Here is a 27,613-nt window from a genome sequence, read left to right as displayed (position 1 = left end):
ATATATTATTTCTATAGGCTATACAAAAAAATACTAAATAATAAGGCTGAATAAGCTGATCTATGGCATGTTAAATGATGGTTGCCTGTCTATGAATGGTACACCCCTCTAAGCTCACAGAAGTGGTTTGACCCAAGTCCTCAGCAGCCAATGACATTGACCCGTTCAAACTGATTTTTAACGCTACTTCATGTGTATTTCACGTGCATTTAACGTGTATTTAACACATGAAATACATGTAAAATACGCGCTGATTGTTCACGCGTAAACAACACGCATTTAACGCGTTGTTGACGCGTTAAAATTCACGTGTATTTGACCCTCATGGCCTTTCATAGACTATTGGCCCCGTCGGCCTTCCACAATTGGTACTGGGCCTGACGTCATTGACGCGTTCCTGTCGTCGCCGGGTGATGACGTTTTCACAGATCGCCATCACAAAGTTGCAGCACATTGCTAAAGACACACACGAGTGACATGAGGTCTTCAGCGGCGTTATTCCTGTGGTTATAACAGCCAGTGACACATATCTGTTGCTCGTATCGCGATTTAGAGCTGTTAGCGATTAAGCGGCGCTGTGTTTGTGTGCGCTAAAGGTGAGTTGTCGCGTGCTCAGATCCACACTTAGTGACACATGACATCATAAACACTGTTTACATGCAGGGTTGGTTGAGTTAATGTACCATTTTAATGTACGGTTCATTAAATGTGAGTGTAGGAAGCGCATGGTGACACATGTATACTGTAATCTCTCTGTAAACACTCCATATACACTCTGTACTCACTGAATGAAGTGTTTCTGTAGCGTTGTGCTCACTGGACAGACGCTCGCTTTCCGTGCGATGTTCAACTTCTGACGCACAAAACCATGTAATAAGTAACTTATTAATACATTGATTGATTTATTCAGATTAATCACAGGAATATTAGTGGATTCTGAGAAATCACTCCTTCACTCTTCACTTCGTTATAGTCATATTCCTGTCAGGTAGAGTCAACAGTAGAGTAGCTCAGCACAAGAAGCACCGAGTTGTTTTTCAGCATGTCATCGTGTGTGTGTGTGTGTCTGTCTGTGTGTGTGTGTCTCTGTCTCTGTCTCTCTGTGTGTCTCTCTCTCTCTCTCTCTCTCTCTGTGTGTGTGTGTCTCTGTCTTTCTCTCTCTCTCTCTCTCTCTCTCTCTCTCTCTCTCTGTGTGTGTCTCTCTCTCTCTCTCTCTCTGTGTGTCTCTCTCTCTGTCTCTCTGTCTCTCTCTCTCTCTCTCTCTCTCTCTCTCTGTGTGTGTGTGTCTCTCTCTCTCTCTCTCTCTCTGTGTGTGTCTCTGTCTCTCTATGTGTGTGTGTGTGTCTCTCTCTCTCTCTCTCTCTCTGTGTGTGTCTCTCTCTCTCTCTCTCTCTGTGTCTCTCTCTCTCTCTCTCTCTCTCTCTCTCTGTGTGTGTGTGTCTCTGTCTCTGTGTCTCTGTGTGTGTGTTCAGGCGGATGGCGTCTGCCGGTGAGGGTGGTGTGGACTCTAAAGCGGAGCTGACTTCTCTGCTGGAGCAGTGGGAGAGAGAACAGCAGGGAGGCACTAATGACCTGCTCAACCTACTGACCAAGTGAGAAACACTCCTGCATCAGCTGTGACCTCACATCAACACTTAAACTCCTGTCACCACACCTTACATTAATCTTTACTGTTTACACACAACCGTGATATTATGGGCTGTGTTTTAAATTGTATTACCGTATTTTTCGGACTATAAGTCGTACCTAAGTAAAGGTCGAATCAGTCCAAAAATACGTCATGATGAGGAAAAAACATATAAGTGGCACTTGACTATAAGTCACATTTATTTAGAACCAAGAACCAAGAGTTCACATTGCCGTCTCCAGCCACGAGAGGGCGCTCTCTGTCTTCAGTGTAGACTACAGGAGAACTGAGCTGCACAGAGCGCCCTCTCGCGGCTGGAGACGGTAATGTGAACTCTTAGTTCATTTCTCTCGGTTCATGTCAAATGGGCTAGGTGCACAAGATGGCGCCGGTGAGCTTCAGCGACGCGAGTGTGTGCGTACTTATTTCAGGTCTTGCGATGCTCGCATTGACTGTAAGGGAAACTTACATATGAAACAGAGATTTCTGATAAAGCATGTTTTATTAACTTTATTTGATAACATAATTTATAACTAACTGTACAATTCAACGTAATATAATTATGGTAGGTTTGCCTTAAATAAAAGATTGCTGTTTGCGCTCATGTGTGTTTTTATCTGTTTATTTGTTTTGTGAAAGATCTGCAGCATAAATAATTTTATCTGTCTATGAGCAACCATGTATATTGTTATTCTTTTGCATTAATTATCAGATTAAACAGATATTAAAATTAGTCACGTATTTTTTACTGTGTAAAATAATAAAATATGTTGTGAAAATAACGATGAAAATAACGGGTAAATAATAAAGCAAAATTTAGTTTTTTGATTTGTTCAAACGGTTTGAATGGGACTCACTTAATTTGTTTAAACCCATGAATTCACTTTTGAGTAAAATCGAGCAGAACTTACCATATTTCAAATATTGTGTCTGTAATATAACACAATATTAACTTTTTGTTATTAAACTATTGTAAAACATTATTTTTTACAAGCCGTTATTTTTCTGCACTGATGGATTATTTCTACACCTGGAGTCCCTCATTTCTGTTGCTTCCTAATGTCAGGTGTGAGAATCCGTTCAGAAGAAGAACTGAACTGGTGTCAGTCGTGATCCGTGTGTTACTCTCTGCAGGATTTCGGATCTTGTTGAGCGGGAGACGGAGGAGTATCACAAGGCTGATCCGGACCCGTTTGATGACCGTCATCCAGGTGATCATGTGCTCACACTTCCCTCATCACCGTGTGCTCTCCCAGATACACAGATAATAACCTCCACTGTTCTCCGTTTGCTCTGAAGGGCGGGCCGACCCAGAGTGCATGCTGGGACACCTGCTGAAAATCCTGTTCAAGAATGATGATTTCATGAATGCGGTAAGATGGATGAGATTGTACATTCATACTGTCATTCTACAGTCTGCGTAACTAAACATGTGAAGATTTGGTTGTGTCTTCAGTTACCGAATACCGCTTGGAAAGTAAATTATTGATGTCATTCAGGACAAGTCCCTCTGCAGTCACTAGTCTTATCCTTTAAAGGAGTCTAGAAGTGGTTTCCTCTGTTTTGTTGTTTGATTTAAATGATTTGGTGTGTCTGTGCTGTCTCAGCTGGTGAACTCGTATGTGATGAGCAGTCGTGAGGTGTCTCTGAACACGGCTGCGTGCAGACTGCTGCTGAACATCATGCCTGGTCTGGAGACGGCCGTGGTCTTTCAGGAGAAGGTGCGCTGAGCCCTGTGTTCATCTCTACAGGAGCAGATCATGGCTCGTGTGTCCTCACATCTCTGTGTGTGTGTGTGTGACAGGAGGGCATCGTGGAGCGCTTGTTTAAATGGGCGCAGGAGGCCGAGCAGCCCCTCCGAATCTACGCCACAGGTCTGCTGGCCGGAGCCATGGAGAACCAGGACATCGCAGCTAACTACCGCGAGGAAAACTCTGTCCTGGTGAGAACGTTTCACAACTCTTAGACGCCACGATACATCTGCATGAGATACGATTCTGATTGAGTGGCAGTAACACACTTGTTTTGGAAGGTTAATAATGGATCTGTGTGCGGCAGGTTCCTCTAATGCTGCAGAGACTGAGGGAGCTTCAGGACAAGGATGCGGAGAGCAGGAAGGACAGTAAGCGTCCGAGCGTCCGTCTGGCTCCTCTGCTGCCGCTGGACGAGGAGGCGGTGGACGGAGACTTCACTCTCACAGAGAAACAGGAGTCTGACGCTGAGCTGCAGCCCGTGTCTGCTGCCAGGAGCGTGGGGAGGTATAACACGGGCATGAAGGGGCTGATGAAGCCCGCCGCAGCCGTCCCGTTAGAGCTGGACGAGACCGACGGTCCGGTGGAGGGCTTGAGGGACTGGAGGAAGAAGGAGAACGGTGGTAAAGTGAAGCAGAAGCTGAACTTCTCTCTGCCGGAGCCGGAGCGCAGCTTCAGTGAGCTGTCCAACAGCAGCTGGACCGAGATGAGCCCCTGGGTGATCGGAAACAACTACCACCTGTACCCGCTCACAGCTGGCATAGAGCAGCGCCTCATCCTGCAGTACCTGACCCCGCTGGGAGAGTACCAGGAGGTAACGTCCCTTCACTGCCAGATACAGCAGGAGCAGTGCTGGGATACATGCTGCACAAATGACTCGCAGTCATATAACGGCATATATATACATAAAACTGTCTTCATTACTTAACTGTAAATGAACTGCACACATGATCTTTTTCATAAGTCCCTCACAGAAATGATTGCGCATTCGTGATCGTAACCTGGCAAAGCCTGACATATGAAGTATGAGTCCACAATATATATACTTTTTTTTTTTAATTCATTTTTATATTAGTATAAGTATATAAGTATATTATTAATATTAAGTATAACTATATATTTGTTACATCAGGCATTCATGGCTTATACATTTTATGATATAGCAAGAATATAGAGCTCATTTCTATGCAAAAATATACAATTTGGTGCAGATGCTGATTGAAAAAAAAGATACAAAAGCGTTTTTTTTTTATTTATTTTTTTAAGTACACTATATATAAAAATTACCTCAAAGGGTGACTATTAAAACCTTAAAATAGATCCCATGACTTTCTTCTTTCAGACGAATCCTATTGGAGTTACATTTATAATCGTCCTGGCTCGTCTAGCTTTATGATGGCAGTGAATGGGTGTTATTTCTCAGTCGTCTAAAAGAAGTCCAATAAAGCGCATCCATCCATCATAAAAGTAGGGCTTGGTATCGATTCAGATGTCCCAGTTCGATTTAGATTCACAAGCTCTCGATTCAATTCTTGGTTTGATTGTTTTTTAATTTATTTTTTAATTTTTAATTATATTTACTGACTTTTTTTTTTATACAAATGCTAATGATAATTCAAAAAAATTAACCGTAAACATCAGTTTATAAACGGTGAATTTATGAAAAGAAATTTAAGAGCCACAGGCCTGTATTTAAAAAAAAATTTTTAGGGCCATATTTTTCTTCGTAATATTTCTTGTAATCAGATGTAGGCATAACATTTTTTTCTATTTATTTATCCTAATCAAATGAAAAACCCTTTTATTTTTTAGCAAACAAAGTGCAGCACAACAGATGTTTACTGTTAAAACGAAAAATAAAACATGCGATTTCTTCCTTTAAAAATAAAGATTTATTAATATTTATTAGAAGCACTAGTAATAGCAGCATCAAGTCTTAAGACTGCTAAATGGTCATATATTTTGAAAGTTTCTTCATGTTAAACTAAACTTTTATTTTGACGGGTTGCCGTGAGGAACTTCTAGCCACTTTGTGTGTGATATGACGGTAGTTTTGTCAAATTACAGGGTACAATGCTAATGAAGTGACTCTCAGAGCAGCTTAAGATAGAAATGAGTGTATTCCCATCATCATAGTGAGACGACAGAGGCTGAAAACACCACGAGCGTCGTCCGGCCTTGTGTAAACAAACAGGGCATCCGCCATTGATTCATTCATGCGTTATGGCGTCTTTACACTTGATAATATATATTGTGTGTGTGTGTGTGTGTGTGTGTGCAGTTGTTGGCTGTCTTCATGCAGCTTGGTGCTCGTGAGCTGCTGATGCACTACATGGACCTGAAACAGACGAATGATGTTCAGCTCACGTTTGAAGCCCTGAAGGTATCACACACACACTACAGCTCAGACGTGTGGACACACATGACTCCGTGTTTCTCAGGCTCATGAAAACCTCATGATTTATTCTGCAGATGAGTTAGAGAACAGTGTGTGTGTGTGTGTGTGTGTGTGTGTGTGAAGGGCTCTGTACAGCTGAAACTGCAGAAAGAGTCTGAAACATGTTGAAGCTGTAAAAACAGCCTTTGGTGCTGACTTATTGTTATCAAATGTGGTATATTTACGGTAACACTTACAACATTAGTCACTATTAGCTAGGCTAGTTGCTAGCATATTGGTTGTGTATCAGTACTTCTAAAGCACATCTTAATGCATGATTATTCTAGATTTCTTAATCCTACCTATTACCTTAACATATGAATAACTGTCAATAAGCAGTAAATGAGTAGTTTATTAAGCCAGATCTGTTAATAGTGAATGTGTGCCCATATGTGAGTTTTGATGGGTATTGCAGAAACACTGAATTATCTTGCTGACACATTTCTTGGGTATCGGACACATGCATATGTACCCATTCTCTCTCTTCTCTGTCTTTCAGTATCTTGCGTCTCTCCTCCTTCATAAGAAGTTTGCGGCTGAGTTTGTTGCTCACGGTGGAGTGCCGAAGCTGCTGGAGATCCCGCGCCCCTCCATGGCTGCCACCGGGGTCTCGCTGTGCCTCTATTATCTGGCCTACAACCAGGACGCCATGGAGCGGGTGAGATGCTGTCCTGATGTGGTGATGACCGCCAGAGCTGTCCTGTGTCTCACTGCTGTGTGTGTGTGTGTGTGTGTGTGTCAGGTGTGCATGCTGCCTCACTCGCTGCTGGCCGAGGTGGTGAGCTACACGCTGTGGCTCCTGGAGTGCTCTCACGCCTCCGGCTGCTGTCACGCCACCATGTTCTTCTCCATCTGTTTCTCCTTCAGAGCCGTGCTCGATCTCTTCGACAAGCAGGACGGCCTGCGCCGCCTTGTCAACCTGGTAGGCACTTCTTCTTCTTCTTCTTCTTCTTTGAGCAGGGATCATGCTTCACAGAGGCTTGAATGAGAAAGACGAAACAAGGGTTAAAGAGATCCTCCAACCAGAAACATTGTGTTGTCATTTACTCATGCCCAGCGGTGTTTCACTCCTCCATAAAAGCCTTATTTATTTCACCTGCAAATCAGAAATATCATGTAACGTGACTTTCTCAAAATGGGTCTTACTTGATTTATTAAAGATAATTTGATTTATTGATGTTTTAAAAGTTGCGCTGTTGCTCAGGAGGTTTTCTGTGCGTGCGCTCCGAGACCGAACAGAACTCAGACGAGTAAAGTCAACTTTTAGTGCACCTAAACAGTCAAATACACTCAGAAATGTGGCACTTGGTGATTATTATTCACGTCAACCCTCATCTGTTATGTCTTAAGTGAATGTAAACATTTCAGAATGAAAATGTGTGTAATAGTAAGTTGTAATCCTGGGTTGGCTCTTAAAGTGACAGCAGCCTAATATTTCTGCTGCCAACTGTGTGCTTAATATTAATCAAACAACAATAGATGAAGGCTTTTGACTGAAGGACTTTATTAGCTTTAATTAGAAACACATTCTTAGTGAAGACTGCTGTTTTATTTGACGTTAGATCATTTCATTTCTGTAGTAGCTGTTAGCTGAATACTTTAGACTTGCATAAAAAACTTAAAGCATTTGTTTTTCATTTTTTTTTATTGTATTTGCCTTTTTTTTGTGTATTACTGACAATTATTTTAGATTTTTGAAGTTTGGTCATGTGGCCCACTCATAATCGTGATTACAATATTGACCAGAAATAATTGTGATTTATGATTTTTGTCATAATCGAGCAGCCCTAATGTGAAGAAATGTTAGATTTATGTTTTTGAACATGCAGTGGAAGTCAGTGGGCTCTGGTGTTGTTTCTAAAGCACACGAGGGTGAGTAACGATGACAGAACTGTAATGTATGGGTGGTGTATCTCTGAAGAGGAGCGGGTGTAGAAGCTGTTTGGAGGCCTGGTGTTCACTGATAACTATGGGATGGTCATGATATGAGCGGAGCTGCGTCCTGAGCTACCAAGTTCAGATTTCTACTACATAATAAAAGTGCTCTGCTTAAAACAATAACAGGACACACAGCTTAAAGCTGGACACTTAGCTTCTTTGCACTGGAGCTTATTGAGCACTTTTTAGATAGGGTTGTAAGAGAATATTGATACATGTGAGTATCGCGATATTTGTTTTGCGATACTGTATAGATTCTCAAAAAACGGAATATCGATATAAAAAAAACAACAAGATTCATGGCAGTTGTTTTGTTTTGAGTTTATATCCCGACCGCTAGATGGCAGTCTCCATCTCTGAACAGATCCTGAGTGACCGCAAATACTAGCATTAGAGCGCGCCTGTAATGTTAGCGTTCATGTAGTTCGCTGCTAGTAATGGAGGTGAAAGATTTGTCCCAGTTCATGTTTGGGTGTACAAAGCTGAAGTGTGCCGTCATTTGGGCGTTTGTGGTAATGTCCACTGTGGAGCAGTTTAAAACTGAATTGTTTCCCAGAACTAGAATGAATATGAATAGATAACTGAATATCCGTGCAGTAGTTTGTATGTTTTGGCAGTGTTTAGTACTCTGTCCTCCTCTCAGGGTGTGTGTGTTTGTAGATTAGCACTCTGGAGATCTTGAACCCGGAGGACCAGGGGGCGCTGTTGAGCGATGATGAGATCTTCTCTAGCAGACAGACTGCCAAACACACCTGCATGGCGCTGCGCAGGTATTTTGAGGCTCACCTGGGCATTAAAGTGGAGCAGGTCAAACAATCACTGCAGCGCACAGAGGGAGGAGCGCTGATTCACCCGCAGCCGTATTACAAGGTACATCTGTCTACATCCTTACAGTCTGCAGTAGATTTAAACCCTGGATGTGTTGCGTATGGTTTGTTGAATTAAATGTACTCAGTGGTTTGTGTGGTTGAAGTCTTGCCAGTTTGTGGAAAGGCAAAGCCCTGCTTGGTAAGCTGAATATGGGATGTACTGTATCTGTGCTTGGTTGTAGGTAGGTTTGCGATGTGTTATGTTTTTCTTTCTCTGTTGATATGTTTGTAGGCTTGCTCCTACACCCATGAGCAGGTGGTGGAGATGGTGGAGTTCCTGATTGAGTTTGGACCAGCGCGTCTGTACTGGGAGCCAGCCGAGGTCTTCCACAAACTGTCCTGTGTGCAGCTGCTTCTGCAGCTCATTTCCATCGCCTGCGACTGGAGAACATACTACGGCAGGTGAGGACCTCCGGGTGTGCGGGCGACACGTGACCTGCAAAGTTTCCCTGGTGCAACAACTCATTTTGTTTTCAACGAATCAGTTAATTGAATGATTCAGTGACTCACTCATTAAAGAGCAGGTCATATGGTATTTTAAAGCGTCCTAATAAATGCATCTAAGGTCAGAAAACATTGTCATTTTCTCAGAATATACATTTAATATTAGAGTCATTTGCCATTGATTAAAAAAGGACTCGTTCCTAGCAAGTTTGGTGCAAACCCCTCCCTTCCGTAAGCCTACTCTGCTCTGATTGGTCAGCTGGCCAGGCCTGTTGTGATTGGCACAGAGAGGTCTCCTTGAGCCAGTTAGCCAGCTAGCCAGTTAGCCATTGACGAAGCACTTTTACATAAAACAATAATATAGTTCACCAATCCGAGATTAGAGAAGCAGTCCTTGATAAAATGACATGCACACTACAGAAGGTTTGAATTGTGTTTCTGTGGTGTCCTTAAACAGCTTCTTCTCAACATGATGTAAACACACTAATAGCAGAAGTGTGTGTAGGCAGGATTATGCTAATGTTTTACCCAGTGACGTTTACTGGTAACAGCCAAAAGATTCAAGAATACAACGATTCGTTAAGGCCTCTCTGAGTCGACTCTCTTTTGAGAGACAATATCTTTATCATACACTTTTTTTGATTAAGAACTTTGCTTTAAAAAAAAAAAAAACACCATATGACCTGCTCTTTAAGTGTCTTACCCTCACCTGCTGGTGCGTTTTGTATGTTTAAAAGTATGTATTTTCCATTCAACATTTCTTATTTGTACAAACCCGTTTCCAAAAAAGTTGGGACACTGTATACATTGTGAATAAAAACCGAATGCAATGATGTGGAAGTTTCAAATTTCAATATTTTATTCAGAATACAACAATGATGACATGCTAAATGTTTAAACTGAGAAAATATATAATTTTAAGGGAAAATTAAGTTGATCTTAAATTTCATGGCATCAACACATCTCAAAAAAGATGGACAAGGCCATGTTTAGCACTGTGTGTCATAACCTCTTCTTTTTATAACAGTCTGCAAACGTCTGGGGTCTGAGGAGACAAGTTGCTCAAGTTTAGGAATAGGAATGTTGTCCCATTCTTGTCTAATACAGGCTTCTAGTTGCTCAACTGTCTTAGGTCTTCTTTGTCACATCTTCCTCTTTATGATGCGCCAAATGTTTTCTATGGGTGAAAGATCTGGACTGCAGGCTGGACATTTCAGTCCCCGGATCCTTCTTCTACGCAGCCATGATGTTGTAATTGATGCAGTATGTGGTCTGGCATTATCATGTTGGAAAAGGCAAGGTCTTCCCTGAAAGAGACGATGTCTGGATGGGAGCGTATGTTGTTCTAGAACTTGGATATATCTTTCAGCATTGATGGTGCTCATCTTTCCAGATGTGTAAGCTGCCCATGCCACACACACTCATGCAACCCCATACCATCAGAGATGCAGGCTTCTGAACTGAGCGCTGATAACAACTTGGGTTATCCTTGTCCTCTTTAGTCCGGATGACATGGCATCCTAGTTTTCCAAAAAGAACTTCTCATTTTGATTCGTCTGACCACAGAACAGTTTTCCACTTTGCCACAGTCCATGTTAAATGAGCCTTGTCCAGAGAAAACACCTGCGCTTCTGGATCATGTTTAGTTATGGCTTCTTTTTTGACCTATAGAGTTTTAGACAGCAACAGTGAATGGCACGGTGGATTGTGTTAACAGACAATGTTTTCTGGAAGTATTCCTGAGCCCATGTTGTGATTTCCATTATAGTAACATTCCTGTATGTGATGCAGTGCGTCTAAGAGCTGAAGATCACGGGCATCCAGTATGGTTTTCCAGCCTCGACCCTTATGCACAGAAATTGTTCCAGATTCTCTGAATCTTTGGATGATATTATGCATCATTATCATTATGCAGATGATGATAACTTCAAACTCTTTGCAATTTTTCTCTGAGAAACTCCTTTCTGATATTGCTCCACTATTTTTCACCGCAGCATTTGGGGAAATGGTGATCCTCTGCCCATCTTGACTTCTGAGAGGCTCTTTTTATACCCAATTATGTTGCCAATTGACCTAATAAGTTGCAAATTGGTCCTCCAGCTGTTCCTTAGATGTTCATGTAACTATTCCGCCCTCTTCTTGCTACCTGTCCCAACTTTTTTGGAATGTGTAGCTCTCATGAAATACAAAATGAGTCAATATTTGGCATGACATTTCAAAATGTCTCACTTTCAACATTTGATGTTATCTATATTCTATTGTGAATAAAATATAAATGTATGAGATTTGTAAATTATTCCATTCCTTTATTTTACTCATAATTTGTACAGTGTCCCAACTTTTTTGGAATCGGGTTTGTATATTCAAAATTGTATTTAAAACCTCAATTTCAAAGCATCATGTATTGTAGTTGTAATTGTACAATGGAAATAATTTAGTTTGTTTGGTATAGAGAACAAGTACTAAGTTTACTTATGTTTTGGGGGTAATGTGTGTTTCAGGGCTGACACGGTGAGGTACGCTTTGGATATCCTGAGCATTTTGACAGTCATTCCTAAAACGCAGCTGCTGTTGTCGGAGAACGTTGCTGTGCTGGATGAGAACGGCTCAACCATCTCTACTGTTGGTAATAATCTGCTTATGCTAGAGTTAGTTAACCTTACCATATTTATAATGATCTCCCTGAATAAGATTGTCTAGTTTAATGGCATTTGAAGACGGTGTGCTTAACTCCTGGTCGTTATCTGTTTAAATTTTGATTTTAAATGAAGCAGTGTTTCGTAAATACACCAGGCTCGTTTATAATTAAAAGTCCCACATTAAATAAATATGCATAAAATATTTTGATATATTGATTACACTGTATCTGGCACTTAATTCAATACAAGCTCTCATAGCTTCTGTCTGTGCCTTAATATGAAGTAATTTAACACATTCATTATAGAATAATAATGTGCTTTTTGTCTTTCTTTAAATGCATTATCGTATCATCAAAATCCAATATCTGTTGACCTCTAGTTCTTATGTCTTGATATACTGGTACACCGAAGAGTATCAGTACAGATTTATATAGTGAATACAAGTCACCTTTATTTATATAGCGCTTTAAACAAAACACATTGCGTCAAAGCAACTGAACAACATTCATTAGAAAAACAGTGTGTCAACAATGCAGAATGATAGTTAAAGGCAGTTCATCATTGAATTCAGTGATGTCATCTCTCTTCAGTTTAAATAGTGTCTGTGCATTTATTTGCAATCAAGTCAATGATATCGCTGTAGATGAAGTGACCCCAACTAAGCAAGCCAGAGGAAAAAAACCTTGGGAGAAACCAGGCTCAGTTGGGGGTCAGTTCTCCTCTGACCAGACGAAATCAGTAGTTCAATCCCAGACTGCAGCAAAGTCAGATTGTGCAGAAGAATCATCTGTTTCCTGTGGTCTTGTCCTGGTGCTCCTCTGAGACAAGGTCTTTACAGGGGATCTGTATCTGGGCTCTAGTTGTCCTGGTCTCCGCTGTCTTTCAGGGCAGTAGAGGTCCTTTCTAGGAGCTGATCCACCATCTGGTCTGGATACGTACTGGATCCGGGTGACTGCAGTGACCCTCTGATCTGGATACAGACTGGATCTGGTGGCCACGGTGACCTCGGAATAAGAGAGAAACAGACAAATATTAGCGTAGATGCCATTCTTCTAATGATGTAGCAAGTACATAGAGTTTTATGGGAAGTGTTTCCGGTTCCGGTTTACCTAATTAATGCAGCCTAAAAATCCTTTAACGGATTTGGATATTAAAAGCATATTAGTGTGTTATGTGTAAGCCAGGTTAAAGAGATGGGTCTTTAATCTAGATTTAAACTGCAAGAGTGTGTCTGCCTCGAAAAATGTTAGGTAGGTTATTCCAGAGTTTAGGCGCGTAGCGGACGTAGAGGATTATAAATATAAAAGGAGCTCATTCAAATACTGAGGTGCTAAACCATTCAGGGCTTTATAAGTAATAAGCAATATTTTAAAATCTATACGATGTTTGATAGGGAGCCAGTGCAGTGTGGACAGGACCGGGCTAATATGGTCATACTTCCTGGTTCTAGTAAGAACTCTTGCTGCTGCATTTTGGACTAGCTGTAGTTTGACTACTAAGCGTGCAGAACAACCACCCAATAAAGCATTACAATAATCTAACCTTGAGGTCATAAATGCATGGATTAACATTTCTGCATTTGACATTGAGAGCATAGGCCGTAATTTAGATATATTTTTGAGATGGAAAAATGCAGTTTTACAAATGAAACGTGGCTTTCTAAGGAAAGATTGCGATCAAATAGCACACCTATGTTCCTAATTGATGACGAAGAATTGGCAGAGCAACCATCAAGTCTTAGACAGTGTTCTAGGTTATTACAAGTAGAGTTTTTAGGCCCTATGATTAACACCTCTGTTTTTTCTGAATTTAGCAGTAAGAAATTACTCGTCATCCAATTTTTTTATATCGACTATACATTCCATTAGTTTTTCAAATTGGTGTGTTTCACCGGGCCGTGAAGAAATATAGAGCTGAGTATCATCAGCATAACAGTGAAAGCTAACACCATGTTTCCTGATGATATCTCCCACGGGTAACATATAAAGCTTGAAGAGTAGCGGCCCTAGTACTGAGCCTTGAGGTACTCCATACTGCACTTGTGATCGATATGATACATCTTCATTCACTGCTACGAACTGATGGCGGTCATATAAGTACGATTTAAACCATGCTAATGCACTTCCATTAATGCCAACAAAGTGTTCAAGTCTATGCAAAAGAATGTTGTGGTCAATTGTGTCAAACGCATAGACTGTCAACTGTCAACACTTCCATAGAACACTTCTAAAAGAGAAGAAAAGTAATCAGATCTAGCAGTTTTAATGCTTTTCTGTAGGGTAGGTTACTTTCCCTCCAAGCAATACGAAATACCTCTAGTTTTGTTTTCCTCCAGCTGCGCTCCATTTTTCGGGCTGCTCTCTTTAGGGTGCGAGTATGCTCATTATATCATGGTGTCAAACTGTTTTCCTTAACCTTCCTTAAGCGTAAAGGAGCAACTGTATTTAAAGTGCTAGAAAAGAGAGAGTCCATAGTTTCTGTTACATCATCAAGTTGTTCTGAGGTTTTGGATATGCTAAGGAATTCGGATACATCAGGAAGATAACTTAAAAAGCAGTCTTTTGTGGTAGAAGTGATGGTTCTTCCATACTTGTAACAAGAAGTAGAATTTACAATTTTGGCTCTATGAAGTTTGCACAGAACTAAATAATGATCTGAGATATCATCACTTGGCTGCATAATTTCAACACTATCAACATCAATTCCATGTGACAGTATTATATCTAGAGTATGATTTCGACAATGAGTAGGTCCTGAAACATGTTGTCTAACACCAATAGAGTTCAGAATGTCTATAAATGCTGATCCCAATGCATCTTTTTCATTATCGACATGGATATTAAAATCACCAACTATTAAAACTTTACCTGCAGCCAGAACTAACTTGGATGTAAAATCACCAAACTCTCTAATAAAGTCTGTATGGTGGCCTGGTGGCCTGTATACAGTAGCCAGTACAAACATAACAGGGGATTTATCATTAACATTTGTTTCTCTGTATATTCAGGTATGAGCATCGTGCTGGTCGTCGCAGAGGGTGAAGTATTTGTAAGTGATGCAGAAATCCAGAAGTCGGCCCTGCAGGTGATCATAAACTGCGTCTGCGCTCCAGACAAACGCGTCTCTAGCATCGGCAAGTTCATCTCGGGCACCCCGCGTCGCCGTCTGCCGCAGACCCACCGCGCCAGCGAGAGCGTCCTGGCCAAGATGTGGAACGTGGTTCAGTCCAACAATGGCATTAAAGTCCTGCTGTCCCTGCTCACCATCAAGATGCCCATCACCGATGCCGATCAGATTCGTGCTCTGGCGTGCAAAGCTTTAGTTGGGTTAGCACGTAGCGCCGCGGTACGACAGATCATCAGCAAGCTTCCGCTGTTCAGCAGCGGACAGATCCAGCAGCTGATGAAAGAGCCTGTGCTTCAGGACAAACGCAGCGAGCATGTGCGCTTCTGCAAATATGCAGCAGAACTCATAGAGCGAGTGTCTGGAAAGCCCTTGTTGATCGGCACAGATGTGTCCCTGGCGCGGCTGCAGCGGGCTAGCGTTGTGGCACAGTCGCGTATTTCGTTTCCAGAGAAGGAGCTTCTGTTGCTCATTCGGAATCATCTTTTATCTAAAGGACTCACGGACACAGCGACAGCACTGACGAAAGAAGCCGAGCTGCCCATGGGGCTGCATGCTCTGGCTCACGCTAGCGTGCCACCGTTCACTCCCGTTACTGTCGCGACATCTCCTTCTCCTGCCGCTGGCATCCCACGGACTCCCCGGCTCACTAACGGAGTCACGGGTCGTCTGGGAGGCCACACCCCCCACGCGCTTCCTCATCACCAGCCCCGCCCCTCCACCTCACAGGCTCCGCCCCCTGCTCCTCCGGCAGTGTCTCACCACAGTAATGGCTCTCCGCTCATAGGACGCATCTTGTTCTCGCGGGAGCGGCCATCACCCTGTGCAGCTGCGGGGGGGAAGAAGCCAAAAGTACTGAGGCAGAAATCAGATCATGGTGCGTTCAGCCAGAGTCCGGCCATGAAAAAGCAGCTGGACAGACACCTGCCTTCTCCACCTTCTCTAGACAGGTGTGCTTCCCTTCATTCACACTGGGTTTATACCCATATGCTATTTCTCTGTTTTGTTTGTATTGTACTGCAAAAGCATGCTGTTCCTTGATGCCTTGATGAGTTTATGCAACACATTACTGCCCTTGCTGGTAATCAGAAACTTTGAATAATGAACTGATGCGACTTATACACAGGTGCGACTTATAGTCCGAAAAATACGGTAGTCGTAAACAAAAGGTTTCCTTAAATGCATGTATAGGAATCATTAAATGCTTCATCTGATGCGTCTTAGTAAAAAAAACACAATCTGCTTAAAGTGTTAACCCGAAAATGAAAAGTGTTGAAAATGTTTTTTTTTTTTTTTACATTCATGAAGTTATTTTTAATATCCTCGCATCACTTTGTCCCTCCGTTGAAAGTCCATGCATCCAAAACGTTCAGAAAAACATTGTAAAGCTAAGTAACCCATATGAATCATGTCGTTTAATCCAGGTCTTCTGAAAAACACAAGGAGATCAGTTCATGAGAGGAGCAGATTTAATTTAGCCTTTTATTATTTGAATGCATGGAGCACATCAAGTATGGTAAATGATTCTCACACACGCAAGAAACCATAAGAAGAACAAAACGTTTTTTATTTTATTTTTTTATGAAACTAAGTAATTGTTCTTATCAGCGGTATGTTACTGAACAGCGACTCTATCATTTGTTGATCTTGAATGAAGACACGTCATGAACGGTTGGCACTACTATTCCAGAACACTAGAAGCAATGTGTAAAATGACTTTGTTTCCATATCATCATAACTGTATCATGTGTTGTTGTGTGCAGTATCATAACAGAGTATTTGCGGGAGCAGCACGCCCGCTGTAAGAACCCGGTGACGACCTGTCCTCCCTTCAGCCTCTTCACACCGCACCAGTGCCCAGAGTCCAAGCAGAGACGCCAGGCTCCCACCAACTTCACTCCTCGCCACACACGCAGGGTCGTCTACCCCAAATACGGCGGGGTCGATGGAGGCTGTTTTGACCGGCATCTCATCTTCAGCAGGTACAGTTAAAGGCAGAACTGTGAGTTCAGGTCTGAATATATGAGTAACACTGAAGTATCAAGTCAGTAGCCAAGAACAGCACTTCCCTATGTGTGTCATCTGGTATTTTCCCCATCTGGAGTGTGTCTTGTTAATGGAGTGCTGTGTGTGACCCTGTGTCCAGGTTCCGGCCGATCTCTGTGTTCAGGGAGGCTGAGGAGGATGAGAGCGGCTTCATGTGTTGTGCGTTCTCAGCGCGAGAGCGTTTCCTGATGCTGGGCACGTGTACCGGACAGCTCAAACTCTACAATGTGTTCAGTGGACAGGAGGAAGCCAGCTACAGCTGCCACAGCTCCGCCATCACACACCTGGAGCCCTCCAGAGTAAACACACACTAATACTGCATGTGAATCTGGGGATGTTACAGCAGGCAGTCTGTAGGGGTGTTTGGTGTCCATGTAGGGCAGAGTTTGATGCAGAGATCGATGCACATCTGGTGATGGTGTTGTAACTGAATGTGAAGGGAGCTGCTCTGACCCATCTCAGCACTTGTGATTGATGTAGATGCTGATGTTTTGTTCCTCTGTGTCAGGACGGCTCCCTGTTGTTGACCTCCGCTTCCTGGAGTTATCCCTTATCAGCGCTGTGGGGAATGAAGTCTGTATTCATCATGAAGTGAGTACACTCACCCATAAGCACTTCACTAATTGTTGAAAACGGTCTTTATTTAATTGAACTCATTTATTTGTAGGCATTCATTCCTGGACGATCATTATGTGGAGTTCAGCAAACTCTCTCAGGACAGAGTCATCGGGACAAAAGAACACATCGCACATGCAAGTCTCCTTTTTACCATTACCTTTAACACTTGCCTTTCATTCATGGAATGGAAGCAATCAAAATCAACAAAAAAAGAGCAAAATAACATGAAAATAAATGAAAAATCATATAATTATAATCTAATAATAAATACATTATAATTCATTTAATAAATTAATTAAAAAAATAAAAAATAATGAAAATAACATGAAGCATGCAATTTTTATGATACATTTTTTGTTAAAATGATCAAGATCCTGAATGGTATATGTAACTTTGACCGCAATATGTGATCAAAATCTAGTCTTTCTCATGCATCTGTGTGTATTTCTGCAGATATATGACATCCAGTCTGGACAGAAGCTCCTGACCCTCAATAACCCTGACCTAGCCAACAACTACAAGCGCAACTGTGCCACGTTCAACCCCACGGATGACCTGGTCCTGAACGACGGGGTCATGTGGGACGTCCGCACCTCTCAGGCCATCCATAAGTTTGACAAGTTCAACATGAACATCAGCGGTGTCTTCCATCCCAATGGTTTAGAGGTCATCATCAACACAGAGATCGTATCCTTCTCTGATAGTGGAGATATTGTTTCTGATTCTTCTGTTGTTGTTAATGAGCTCTTAGTTAACTAGTTGGTTAATTACTAGTTGATTATTTAATGCTGGGTGGGTGAACCTCTTCCTGAAGGGGTTTTCTTTAACTGGCGCTCCAGTGGGATTTGAGGACGTTTCATCTTCTTCACACAGTACCAGCGCTCGATCAGTGTAGGATTGTCTTCAACAACAATGGAACGGTCATTTATGGAGGTGAGACGACACACAATGCATTCACATCACTTCCTTTTCCTTTTATTCTCTCAGTTTGTTTATGCTATTATGCTTTGCTTTAATTTAAATGACATCCATCTACACTCCATGCTCCATAATGACGAAGCAGAAACCAGATTTGTGATAACTTTACAAACAAACAAAAACATTGACATAAGTATTCAGACCCTTAACTTCCACAGCCTCGATTATTTGTGAGCTTCTTTTGCAATCTTGGATCTGGGGATATTTCTGCCGTTGGTCTCTGCAGATCGTCTCAGACCCTTGTCTGGTTGGGTGGTGAAGGTCTGTGGACAGTTCCAGGACTTGTTTGTCTTGGTTTGAGTCTGGGCTCTGGCTGGGTCACTCAAGCACATGGACAGTCCTCCTGTTGTCTTGGCTTTCTTAGGGACGGTGAACCTTCAGCCCAGTCTGGACCAGCCTTTCATTGGAAATATCTTTGTAATTCGCTGAAAAACTCCCCACAACTTGATGCTTCAGTCTTTCACCATTGGATATGGATGAGCAGTGACCTGTTTCCTCCAGAGATGACGCTATTGGCTAAACAGTTCATCAGACTAGAGTCTTGTTTCTCTTGGTCTGAGAGTGGTTTAGGTTGCAGACTTCAGCCCTGATTGGTGGAGTGTTTCAGTTGTTCTCCCAGCTCCACACCAGACCATTCCTGGTCACCTCTTCTCTTATCAAGGCCTTTTTGCCAATCACTCAAGTGGTTGCATGCTGGAGGAGAAGCACCATGCCTCAAATACCAATTCATTGTTTTCAGTGAATGATGAATGAATGAATGCACTGGTCTTGGGTCTGACTTGCTCTTTGCAGTGCTTTATTCTGCACAATCGCATGCTCTCTTGCTTTTAATGAAATGGCTGTTATGTGTGGAGGTATTGTATATTTGGTTGATGTCCTGGAGTGTGTTGTAGCCATGTTGCAGGCTGATGATGAGGATGATATGATGGAGCAGCAGATGAAGAGTCCATTCGGCTCGTCCTTCAGGACCTTCGATGCCACTGATTATAAACCCATCGGTATGACTCTATTTCTATCTTCATCTTTTGTAAAAGCTGCAAATATTTAGTATCTAAGTCTCTCTCTCTCTCTAAGAAATAAGCAGATTGATGCTTCCTGTAAGATATGCCCTTACTGTAACACAACCGAGAGACCAGTATTAAACCGCTGTGATTAGTAGCACGTCACATGCTGATGCTGATGATGGTCTGCTTGCTTTCTCAGCCACCATCGATGTGAAGAGGAACATTTTTGACCTGTGCACAGACACTAAAGACTGCTATCTGGCTGTCATTGAGGTACGCTGTGCTTTTTTAAATATCTCAATATTACCTCAACTCAAGGACATTGTGCTTTTAAATCAGTTTTGTCTTAAGTTCAACAAAAGTGAACAAAATTGTGTGAAGCTACAATTCTACACTTGATTGAACTCTACATCCATGCCATATTTATCTCTGTTTGGTGTTCAATGTGAACATGTGTAACAGAATCAGGACTCAATAAATATGGACACTGTGTGCCGGCTGTATGAGGTCGGTCGCCAGAGACTCGCGGAGGAGGAAGAGGATGAGGAGGATCAGGTGAGACCCATGCAAACAGCGTTTATTTGGAGCTGTCTGTGTGTCTGGGGAAGTCTTCTCAACAATGAGCCATTAAATATAAATGAACAAAAATGTTCAAGTCACATGTATTTATATAGTTGATGTATTGTATATTTATATTAATTCAGTAAGGCAGTATAATCATTTATGAAAGCTGTAAAGCATCTCTACAGGAGACACTAGTGTCTTCTTTCGAGTTATACAGTGAGAACTACACGTGCACTGAAAAAGAAACTCAAGTGTTTTTATACTAATATTCATTTTAGTTTATGACCGTTCTAAAATGAACATTTGCCATGTCTAAAAAAAAAACAAAAAAAAAAAACTTTTGACTGATTAAGATCTGCCTGAAGCGATGTTAAAGTGAAGAGTTTAGTGTTACTTCTGACCCGGGGGTTACTCAGAAGGGGACAGGTGCTACACAGCTAGCATCCGTGCGACCCGCTCGAACACCGTTAATCTTGATAGATCTCCTGGAGGTCAGGGATGAGTTCAGATCACTGTAAACGTTTGTTTGACTCAGGAGGAGGACGATCAGGACGATGAAGATGACGATGACTCTGATGATGACATGGATGACATCGATACAGACCCGCTGCTGGCAGAGCTGGAGAACGAGAACAACGGAGAGGAAGAGGAGGATGGAGAGCAGGACTTCTCTCCGTCTGATGATGAGGAGGTGGCTCGCCTGCTGGATGAAGAGGCAGATGATGACGATGATGATGATGACGACGATGATGATGATGACGATGACGATGATGATGATGATGAGGATTCTGATGACAATGAGCGAGATGTGGAGCTTGTTCTAGACAACAGTGAGTTTGACAACACGCACACACCACACATACATAGACGAGTGAAATGAAACCTAACGGTCTAATATTGTGGTAAATGCTCTTCATTTATTGTGAACTAATGAGCTGTGGACAAAAACACTAAATCCTACATTTAAAAACAACTAGTTGATGTCACTTTCAAGTCCGTGAGTTTGCTAACCACTGGTATGAGAGGAGCACAGCTTTCACTCTCAACCAAACTAACATTACTAGATCAGAATATTTAGCTCTTATAAACACCAGACACATAATAGTATCCAATCCCTGATGAATGAAGAAACATGACAGAAAGCTGCCAGGCCCGAATGGTCAGAGATGTGCATCTAATGCATATTTATACAGGAAAACATTGTAAACCGCTCAGAGTAATCATGTCCTCTCCATAAGAATCATATGATCGACACAACTAATTAACCGGGATATTTGGAAAGGTCCTGTTCCCCGTGATCTGTTGATGGTAACTTACATTCATTTTGAATTGCTTAACGTTCATCAGTGTGCATTATCTCACTAGATTTGTGAACGTTAATCATTTATAGACCTTTGAGTTTACATGTGGCCAAATATTAAAACGTTATGGATTTAAACATCATTTCATCAAGCTGTAAAGAGAAACGTCTCCAGGCTGTTGGTGCCATCTCCAGGTATTTGTTATAATTCATAATGTACTTAAGTTGGTTATGTTCCTATCATGTATAGAAGTAGTATTATTTTAACAGTGTTGTTCAATAAAACCATGTAATTATTGTTTTTGATATTTTAAGCCAATTATTATTGCCTCATCATTAGTTTATATATAAATAGTCATACTGGTCAAGCCTGGTTTTCACTTTGGTCTGTTTGTGTTACTAATAAATATCAGATCACTCAGTTGTCAAAATAATCAGAAGATTAATCGATTACCAAAAGAATCATTGGTTACAGTCCTAGATTAATTAAAATATTCCTAAATACAACTACATTTGTACTTTTTGTAATTAAAAGACAATTTTTTTTAAAGTAGTATGAAAATATTGTATTGTTCTAGTGAACCAAGTATCAGTATTTTGTCTCATCTCATGAGCTAAGTTCATTATCACACCCCTAGTGTCCATAAGCAGTGATATAACTCATCATTTTCCAAGTGTATGATACAGCTTTCATTCTTCAGGTCAACCATCTATTCATGAAAAAGAAAATCAGTTTGAATAAAGGAAGCAATAACTTTGTCGTAGTATCCTTTCAGATGTTAGTTGTCACAGTCATAGCATGCGTTGCGTCCAGGTGTTAACCGCTGATGACTGAACATCTCATGCCTCGTGTCATTGTTCATTCAGTGTTAACTGCAGAAAGACATCAACAATACAGCGTGGAAATATAATGTCACCGAGCATTTCATTGACCTCAGCAAGTCATCAGTGTGCACAACTCATTAGTTCACTACAGAAATTAAGTCTAGAGAGAAATGTTACACCATTTCCTCGTTATATTTGACTAAACTTGTTCGTCTTAATTATTACATGTACAGTATGTTTAAATGAATCTGTTATGAAACACGCTATGACAGCCATTGTGTAATTGAATGTATTTTAACAAATAGCTTATAAATTGTATTATTTATAAGTTAATTAAAAAACTGCATTATGTGCAATTTACATGTTTTCATACAAGTTTAATTTGTATTTTTTTTGAGTGTCGAGGGATTCTCCGCAATGATTCTCGGCGCCATCAAATTTAAACTGCGCTCATGCATACCATTGATCTATGAAAACTGAATGAGCTAAATTAAGTCATTGCAATGGGAATTTGTGTGATCACATCAGAAGTTTGTGTGTGAGGGCAAAGAAAGATCTCAGTCGTGTTGGAGTTGTTCAGGTGAATTGTCCGTGTTGACCAACAGAAAAGCTGTCTGGGTTGATACTGCTCTTTATGCATCTCATCACTGATGACCGTGAACGATGTCGCTGAAATATGACCAACAATAGATTGGATGATAAAGGTGCGATTTCGTTAACAAAAAATGACAAAATGTTCGTCAAAGAGTTTTTCCCCTGTCGAAAACGAGGCGATGACAAGATGATATTCAGATAACAGACTAAATAAACATGCAATATTGTTGATGAAAAAAGACTAAAATGTAGTTTCACTACATAAACTATTTTTGTTGAGAAAAGTGCAGCCAAAACATTGCCGACTGCTGTACAAGACACTTATGCGAGCGTTCATGTTTGTGGTTTTACAGATATCAGAGCTTTTCTGTTAAACGGATACATACTCTGCCCAGCTTTGTGCTTTCACACGCGCTCACTCGCTCGATTCTAAAAACACCAACACATACATCAAATGAAGACACCGGTGTGTGTACACTCAGAGAATAATGTGTTCGGATTTTAAAAACATGGCACTGTACTGCACTTCAGAAAAACTGGTCATTGCTGATGATTGAAAAAGCCACGTGATATATTGCTAAACACTCCTGCGAATGCTTCCCTCAAAGCACTGCGGCTGAAAAGGTTTAGTTTTGTGTTTTGTCCGTCCTGATGAAGCAGATGAGTGCAGTGCTATCGAGAGAACATTCATTCTTCACTTTGGCCTCCAGCAGGTGGTGATGGACACCGATTCTAATCGATTATCAGAGCAGACTCTGACATTGACAGGTTATACAGTTAAAGCAGCTGTTTGCTATTGGCCATGACTAAATGTTTGTGTCATGTAATTCCTTGCATGTTCTTTTTCTTTCATTACTATCAGCTTTTTCACCTGTGCTGTCTGAAATGTTGTTCTCTTCTTCCTGTAGCAGACAGCTCTGATAACTCTGACCTGGAAGATGACATCATCCTTTCCCTGAACGAGTGATCCTTCCCAAAACCGCAGTGGAAGTGTTCAAGCAGTCTTGAAGCTCAGTGAGAAGATCTGAGAGCGTCAGGTTGTGGTGTGGATGGTCCTGAAAATAACATGTATGGACTTGCTGGAAAATTGTAAACAACACATAGTTTTATATGAGGACATCTCGCCTAAAACCAATGTAACTTGTCTGATGTTTGTTTTGGTAAAGTTCCTTCTACAGCGTTGCCCTCTTGGAACGTCTGACCATTTTTGAAGAAGGTGTACTGATAGATTTCGAGTCTTTTCAACGTCTTGCGTGTTTTCTTGTGTTGGTTGACCACTGTCTAGAGGAGTTCTGGGTAGCTCTGATTCACTGGATGCACTGTTTGCGTGTGCAGATGTGTATGTCATTGACCTTTGACCTGCCCACCACTCCTCATCTGATCTCTTGAGTTTGATTCATCTGAAAATCTAGTTGCTTAGACATCTAGTTCATCCATCTTTGCTTTTTGAATGATAGTTTTGTTAGCCATTGCTTTGGTTTAATTTCCCAAGAAAGCTCTTTTAAGGCCTTTTTTTCAGCTGACTGATTGGATTGAAGATGTTGCACCACATTTAATGAGCAATAATTTCCGTTGATGTCTAAATTCACGTAAAGGACTAAAGGCCTGTGGGACCTCGGACCTGTGCTCAGATCTGCAGCGTTCGCTGCTCTTTTGGAGGAAGTGAACCGTTGCACTTGTAGTTGCACCCGTTTGCTTCTTAAACCTCATTTCATAAAAAGTTAAACATTTTTAAGCATCTGTGTACAGCCTCCATTTACTTTATGGTTGAATTTTTTGTTCATGCCTTTCCAAAATTAAAGATCTAAGGCAACATTATGTACAAAATGTATTAAAAATATTTTTACTATGAATGTTATTACAATAAACCAGAGTAAATTGTTACTGTTTTTTAGAGACATCCCTCCGATAACAAAGCTGTCACGGTCATCAAACTCTGTTCACCATGCATCTGAAAATACTACCTTTAAAACCTGTTTGCCTGATGTGGTTTTAACTTGTTTTAAGGTGCTATGGACTCAGTTTCTTCTCACCTGTCGTATTAACAAACGTAGACGTAGTCTGCATCACCTGATGGGGCACTCTTTAGCACGAGCAGAAAGGATCTCAGTTGCCCCTAACCAGTGCCTCTCAAATCAGTCCTGGAGATCTTTGGATAATTTGTGTTTTCCCTCTTCCATCTCATCTGTTTCAACTCATGAGTAGAGACTGCAGCTCAAAATGTGCTTGAGTTTGGGGCTATACATGAAATTATTTGACACTTAAGCCAATTAAATGTGTATAAAGGTATTTTAATTTTCATTGTGAGGTCAGATCATGCGCTGCTATCTCCGCCTACTGGAAGGCTTTTGACTGGCCAACATGGCTTTACGGTTGATTATATCGCCACCTGTTGCCATGCTCTTGACATTGCTCCATAGCATGCTTTTGCGTTTTCATGTGGATGGAGAAAAAAAAAAAAAAACTGAGGTAGAAAATACCCATGTACATGTGGACATGGCCGAAGATTTATGAAACTGATGCTTTCCCCTGATTGTACTGGAAAAAGATTCAAAGGTCCATCTGCTGGCTCATATAATGCACACCCTCCATAAGGCCTAGAGATGTTTGTTTTTTTAGGGGTTCAAGCACACAGAGCTTTTTTTATTTTTTTATGTTATACTTCCGCCATAAAACTGATCATGCAGACTAAACCGTAAGGCCTAGAGACTTTTTTGGAAATTTGGAGAGAAGTCTTGTCAAAGTCTCGTTGCAATCAGCCACAGGGGGGCAGTACAATGGAAAAAAACATTTTTGGCCTTAACTTGTACACCATTTGTCGTAGACTCAAAAATTGCGCATCCTTGGGTCAACACAAACAAAAATGGAGGTGGATTTTCTCTACGAAGCATATTTTTTCCGCAAAATTTTGCTATGTCTGAAACCTACTTTTGTGATCTAGTCCTAGGTTTTTGCCCAATTGGAACCAAATCACCACAGAAATATTCTGTGGACACTGAATATCAATAATTATTGAAAAGTTTCGGTTTCGATTTTCATGAAATGTCTATGCTAACATTATCTAAATGTTACTTTAGCTATAACTCTTGAACGTAAAGAGATATCTTTACCAAATTTGGTACACATTGATATGAGCTCAATAATAAAAAAAAAAATGCACAGCTCTGCCACTATAAAATGGAAATAACTTAAAAATGACAATGACTACGCAACCGTTTGTCTGATCAACTTAAAATTTGGTATGCTGTGTCTTTGTCTGAAAGGGGCACAAGTGTCTATGAGGACATTTGCAAAAAAAAAAAAAAACATGGCTGCCATTGGCCAAACAAATTTAAGCACCTATTTGACAAGGTTAACGGAGGTCAATCTTATTGAAACTCAGTGAGCATGTTTGACCCCCCCCCCCCCCCCCCTAAAAAAAAAAGACTTCTCAAACTCCAACTCCACACAGTGAGATTGAACGGTTCTTTATGACAGATCAAATAAATCATGTAGAAGCCATTGGCCAGTGGCTCGTGCATTTTACCAACAGCACAGAGGCAAGAATAATCACTCAACAAACCCTTGAATATCGTAACGTGGATGTCAGCACAACCTCAAGTCTGTTTCAGTTTATCAGTACTTCTGGGCTGTATTTATATCTCAGTACTGTCAGAGCAATGAGACAAAATAGACTCAGTAGACTAGTAAATTAGATTCCATGCTTTTTAGGCAGTTAACTAGAATATAAATCAGAAAAAAAAACCCGAATGAAAATACAAAGTCATTTTAGCTGTGTACAACTAATTACTGTATTACTGTCATGAACATTGGAGGGTAAAGACATCATTGTAGGCCCTAAAATGTTTTCCCCCTCCCATAATTTCATAATGACATCACTGCATAACTTCTGACACTGATGCGTGTATGATTGAGGAAGTTTTTAAAACAGACTATAAGATCAAATCCCACATCAAAATTTAATTGCAAGCTGATCTATTCATGAAATTGAGTGCTTGTTACAAAAGAGACACATTATTCTCGTACATTGATTTGAGCAAAGGTGAAAATGGCATTTTTGTCACATTAACAAAACATTTTAATGACACTAGTGACACCAATAAAAATACAATAAATTATTTTTATTATCAGTAATATAATCATTACAAAAATACAATTATATAATTATCTCTTTTAGGTCCGACCACTGCACAATAAGTCATGGGTGAAAATCAAAAGCATCTTTAAACACCAACCAGATTTCAATGTAAAAAGCTCAGCTGAAATGAAGGGTATGGAAAGACGTTCCTTCTCACAGGTTCACTCTCCGTCAGTCTCTGATGCTAAGGGAACCTTACACCAAAGTGCATGCTATGACAGACTGTCATTGAGCTAGCCTGTAACTTAGCACAGGCTGCTGTGAAACATGAAAATGACAACAGTTTAAACAGAAAAAAGCCTGGGAACCCAGAGTCAAATCCATGTCCAAATTGTAAAATGTGTCAAAAATGTAAAGAGAGGAGTTTTTTTAAGCAGTGCCTAAGAGGAAACTACACTCTACAAGAAGAACTTCTAGTTAAAGTAGAGTCTAATAGATTCAAACTCTGAGTCAACTTATAGTAGATAGTGATTGCATCATGACAGTCATTGCACCCAGTGCCACACTCTCTGTTTCGTGACCAATAGCACTGTATGACAGCCTCCAGAGCAAAGAAATAACTGATCACATACAGTATTGTTCAAAATAATAGCAGTACAATGTGACTAACCAGAATAATCAAGGTTTTTCGTATATTTTTTTATTGCTACGTGGCAAACAAGTTACCAGTAGGTTCAGTAGATTCTCAGAAAACAAATGAGACCCAGCATTCATGATA

At 40.9% G+C, this 27,613-nt stretch overlaps 1 protein-coding gene across 2 annotated transcripts; it reads left to right on the top strand.

The window, feature by feature from the left end:
- Positions 1-366: 366 nt before the first annotated feature.
- Positions 367-24,641, top strand: LOC128019172 (DDB1- and CUL4-associated factor 1). Of its 2 annotated transcripts, none has more exons than XM_052605241.1 (25): positions 367-596; positions 1,473-1,592; positions 2,762-2,838; positions 2,927-3,000; positions 3,235-3,348; positions 3,432-3,569; positions 3,686-4,192; positions 5,660-5,761; positions 6,315-6,473; positions 6,558-6,737; positions 8,414-8,623; positions 8,855-9,024; positions 11,568-11,692; positions 14,713-15,778; positions 16,592-16,810; positions 16,975-17,173; positions 17,383-17,465; positions 17,542-17,626; positions 17,946-18,179; positions 18,332-18,425; positions 19,364-19,468; positions 19,674-19,747; positions 19,937-20,029; positions 20,574-20,868; positions 23,669-24,641. In XM_052605241.1, the coding sequence occupies exons 2-25, from the start codon at positions 1,477-1,479 to the stop codon at positions 23,722-23,724; spliced, it is 4,575 nt and encodes a 1,524-aa protein (XP_052461201.1). In that variant the 5' UTR covers positions 367-596; positions 1,473-1,476; the 3' UTR covers positions 23,725-24,641. The 2 variants fall into 2 exon arrangements, with proteins under 2 accessions (XP_052461201.1, XP_052461200.1); XM_052605240.1 differs by having other exon boundaries at positions 408-596; positions 23,666-24,641.
- The last annotated feature ends 2,972 nt before the right edge of the window (positions 24,642-27,613 follow it).

This window comes from Carassius gibelio, chromosome A8 (assembly GCF_023724105.1).
Source record: "Carassius gibelio isolate Cgi1373 ecotype wild population from Czech Republic chromosome A8, carGib1.2-hapl.c, whole genome shotgun sequence".
Classification (NCBI taxonomy): Eukaryota; Metazoa; Chordata; class Actinopteri; order Cypriniformes; family Cyprinidae; genus Carassius; species Carassius gibelio.
The sequence above is the reverse complement of the archived record's forward strand: the minus strand, read 5'-3'. Positions and strand labels throughout refer to the sequence as shown.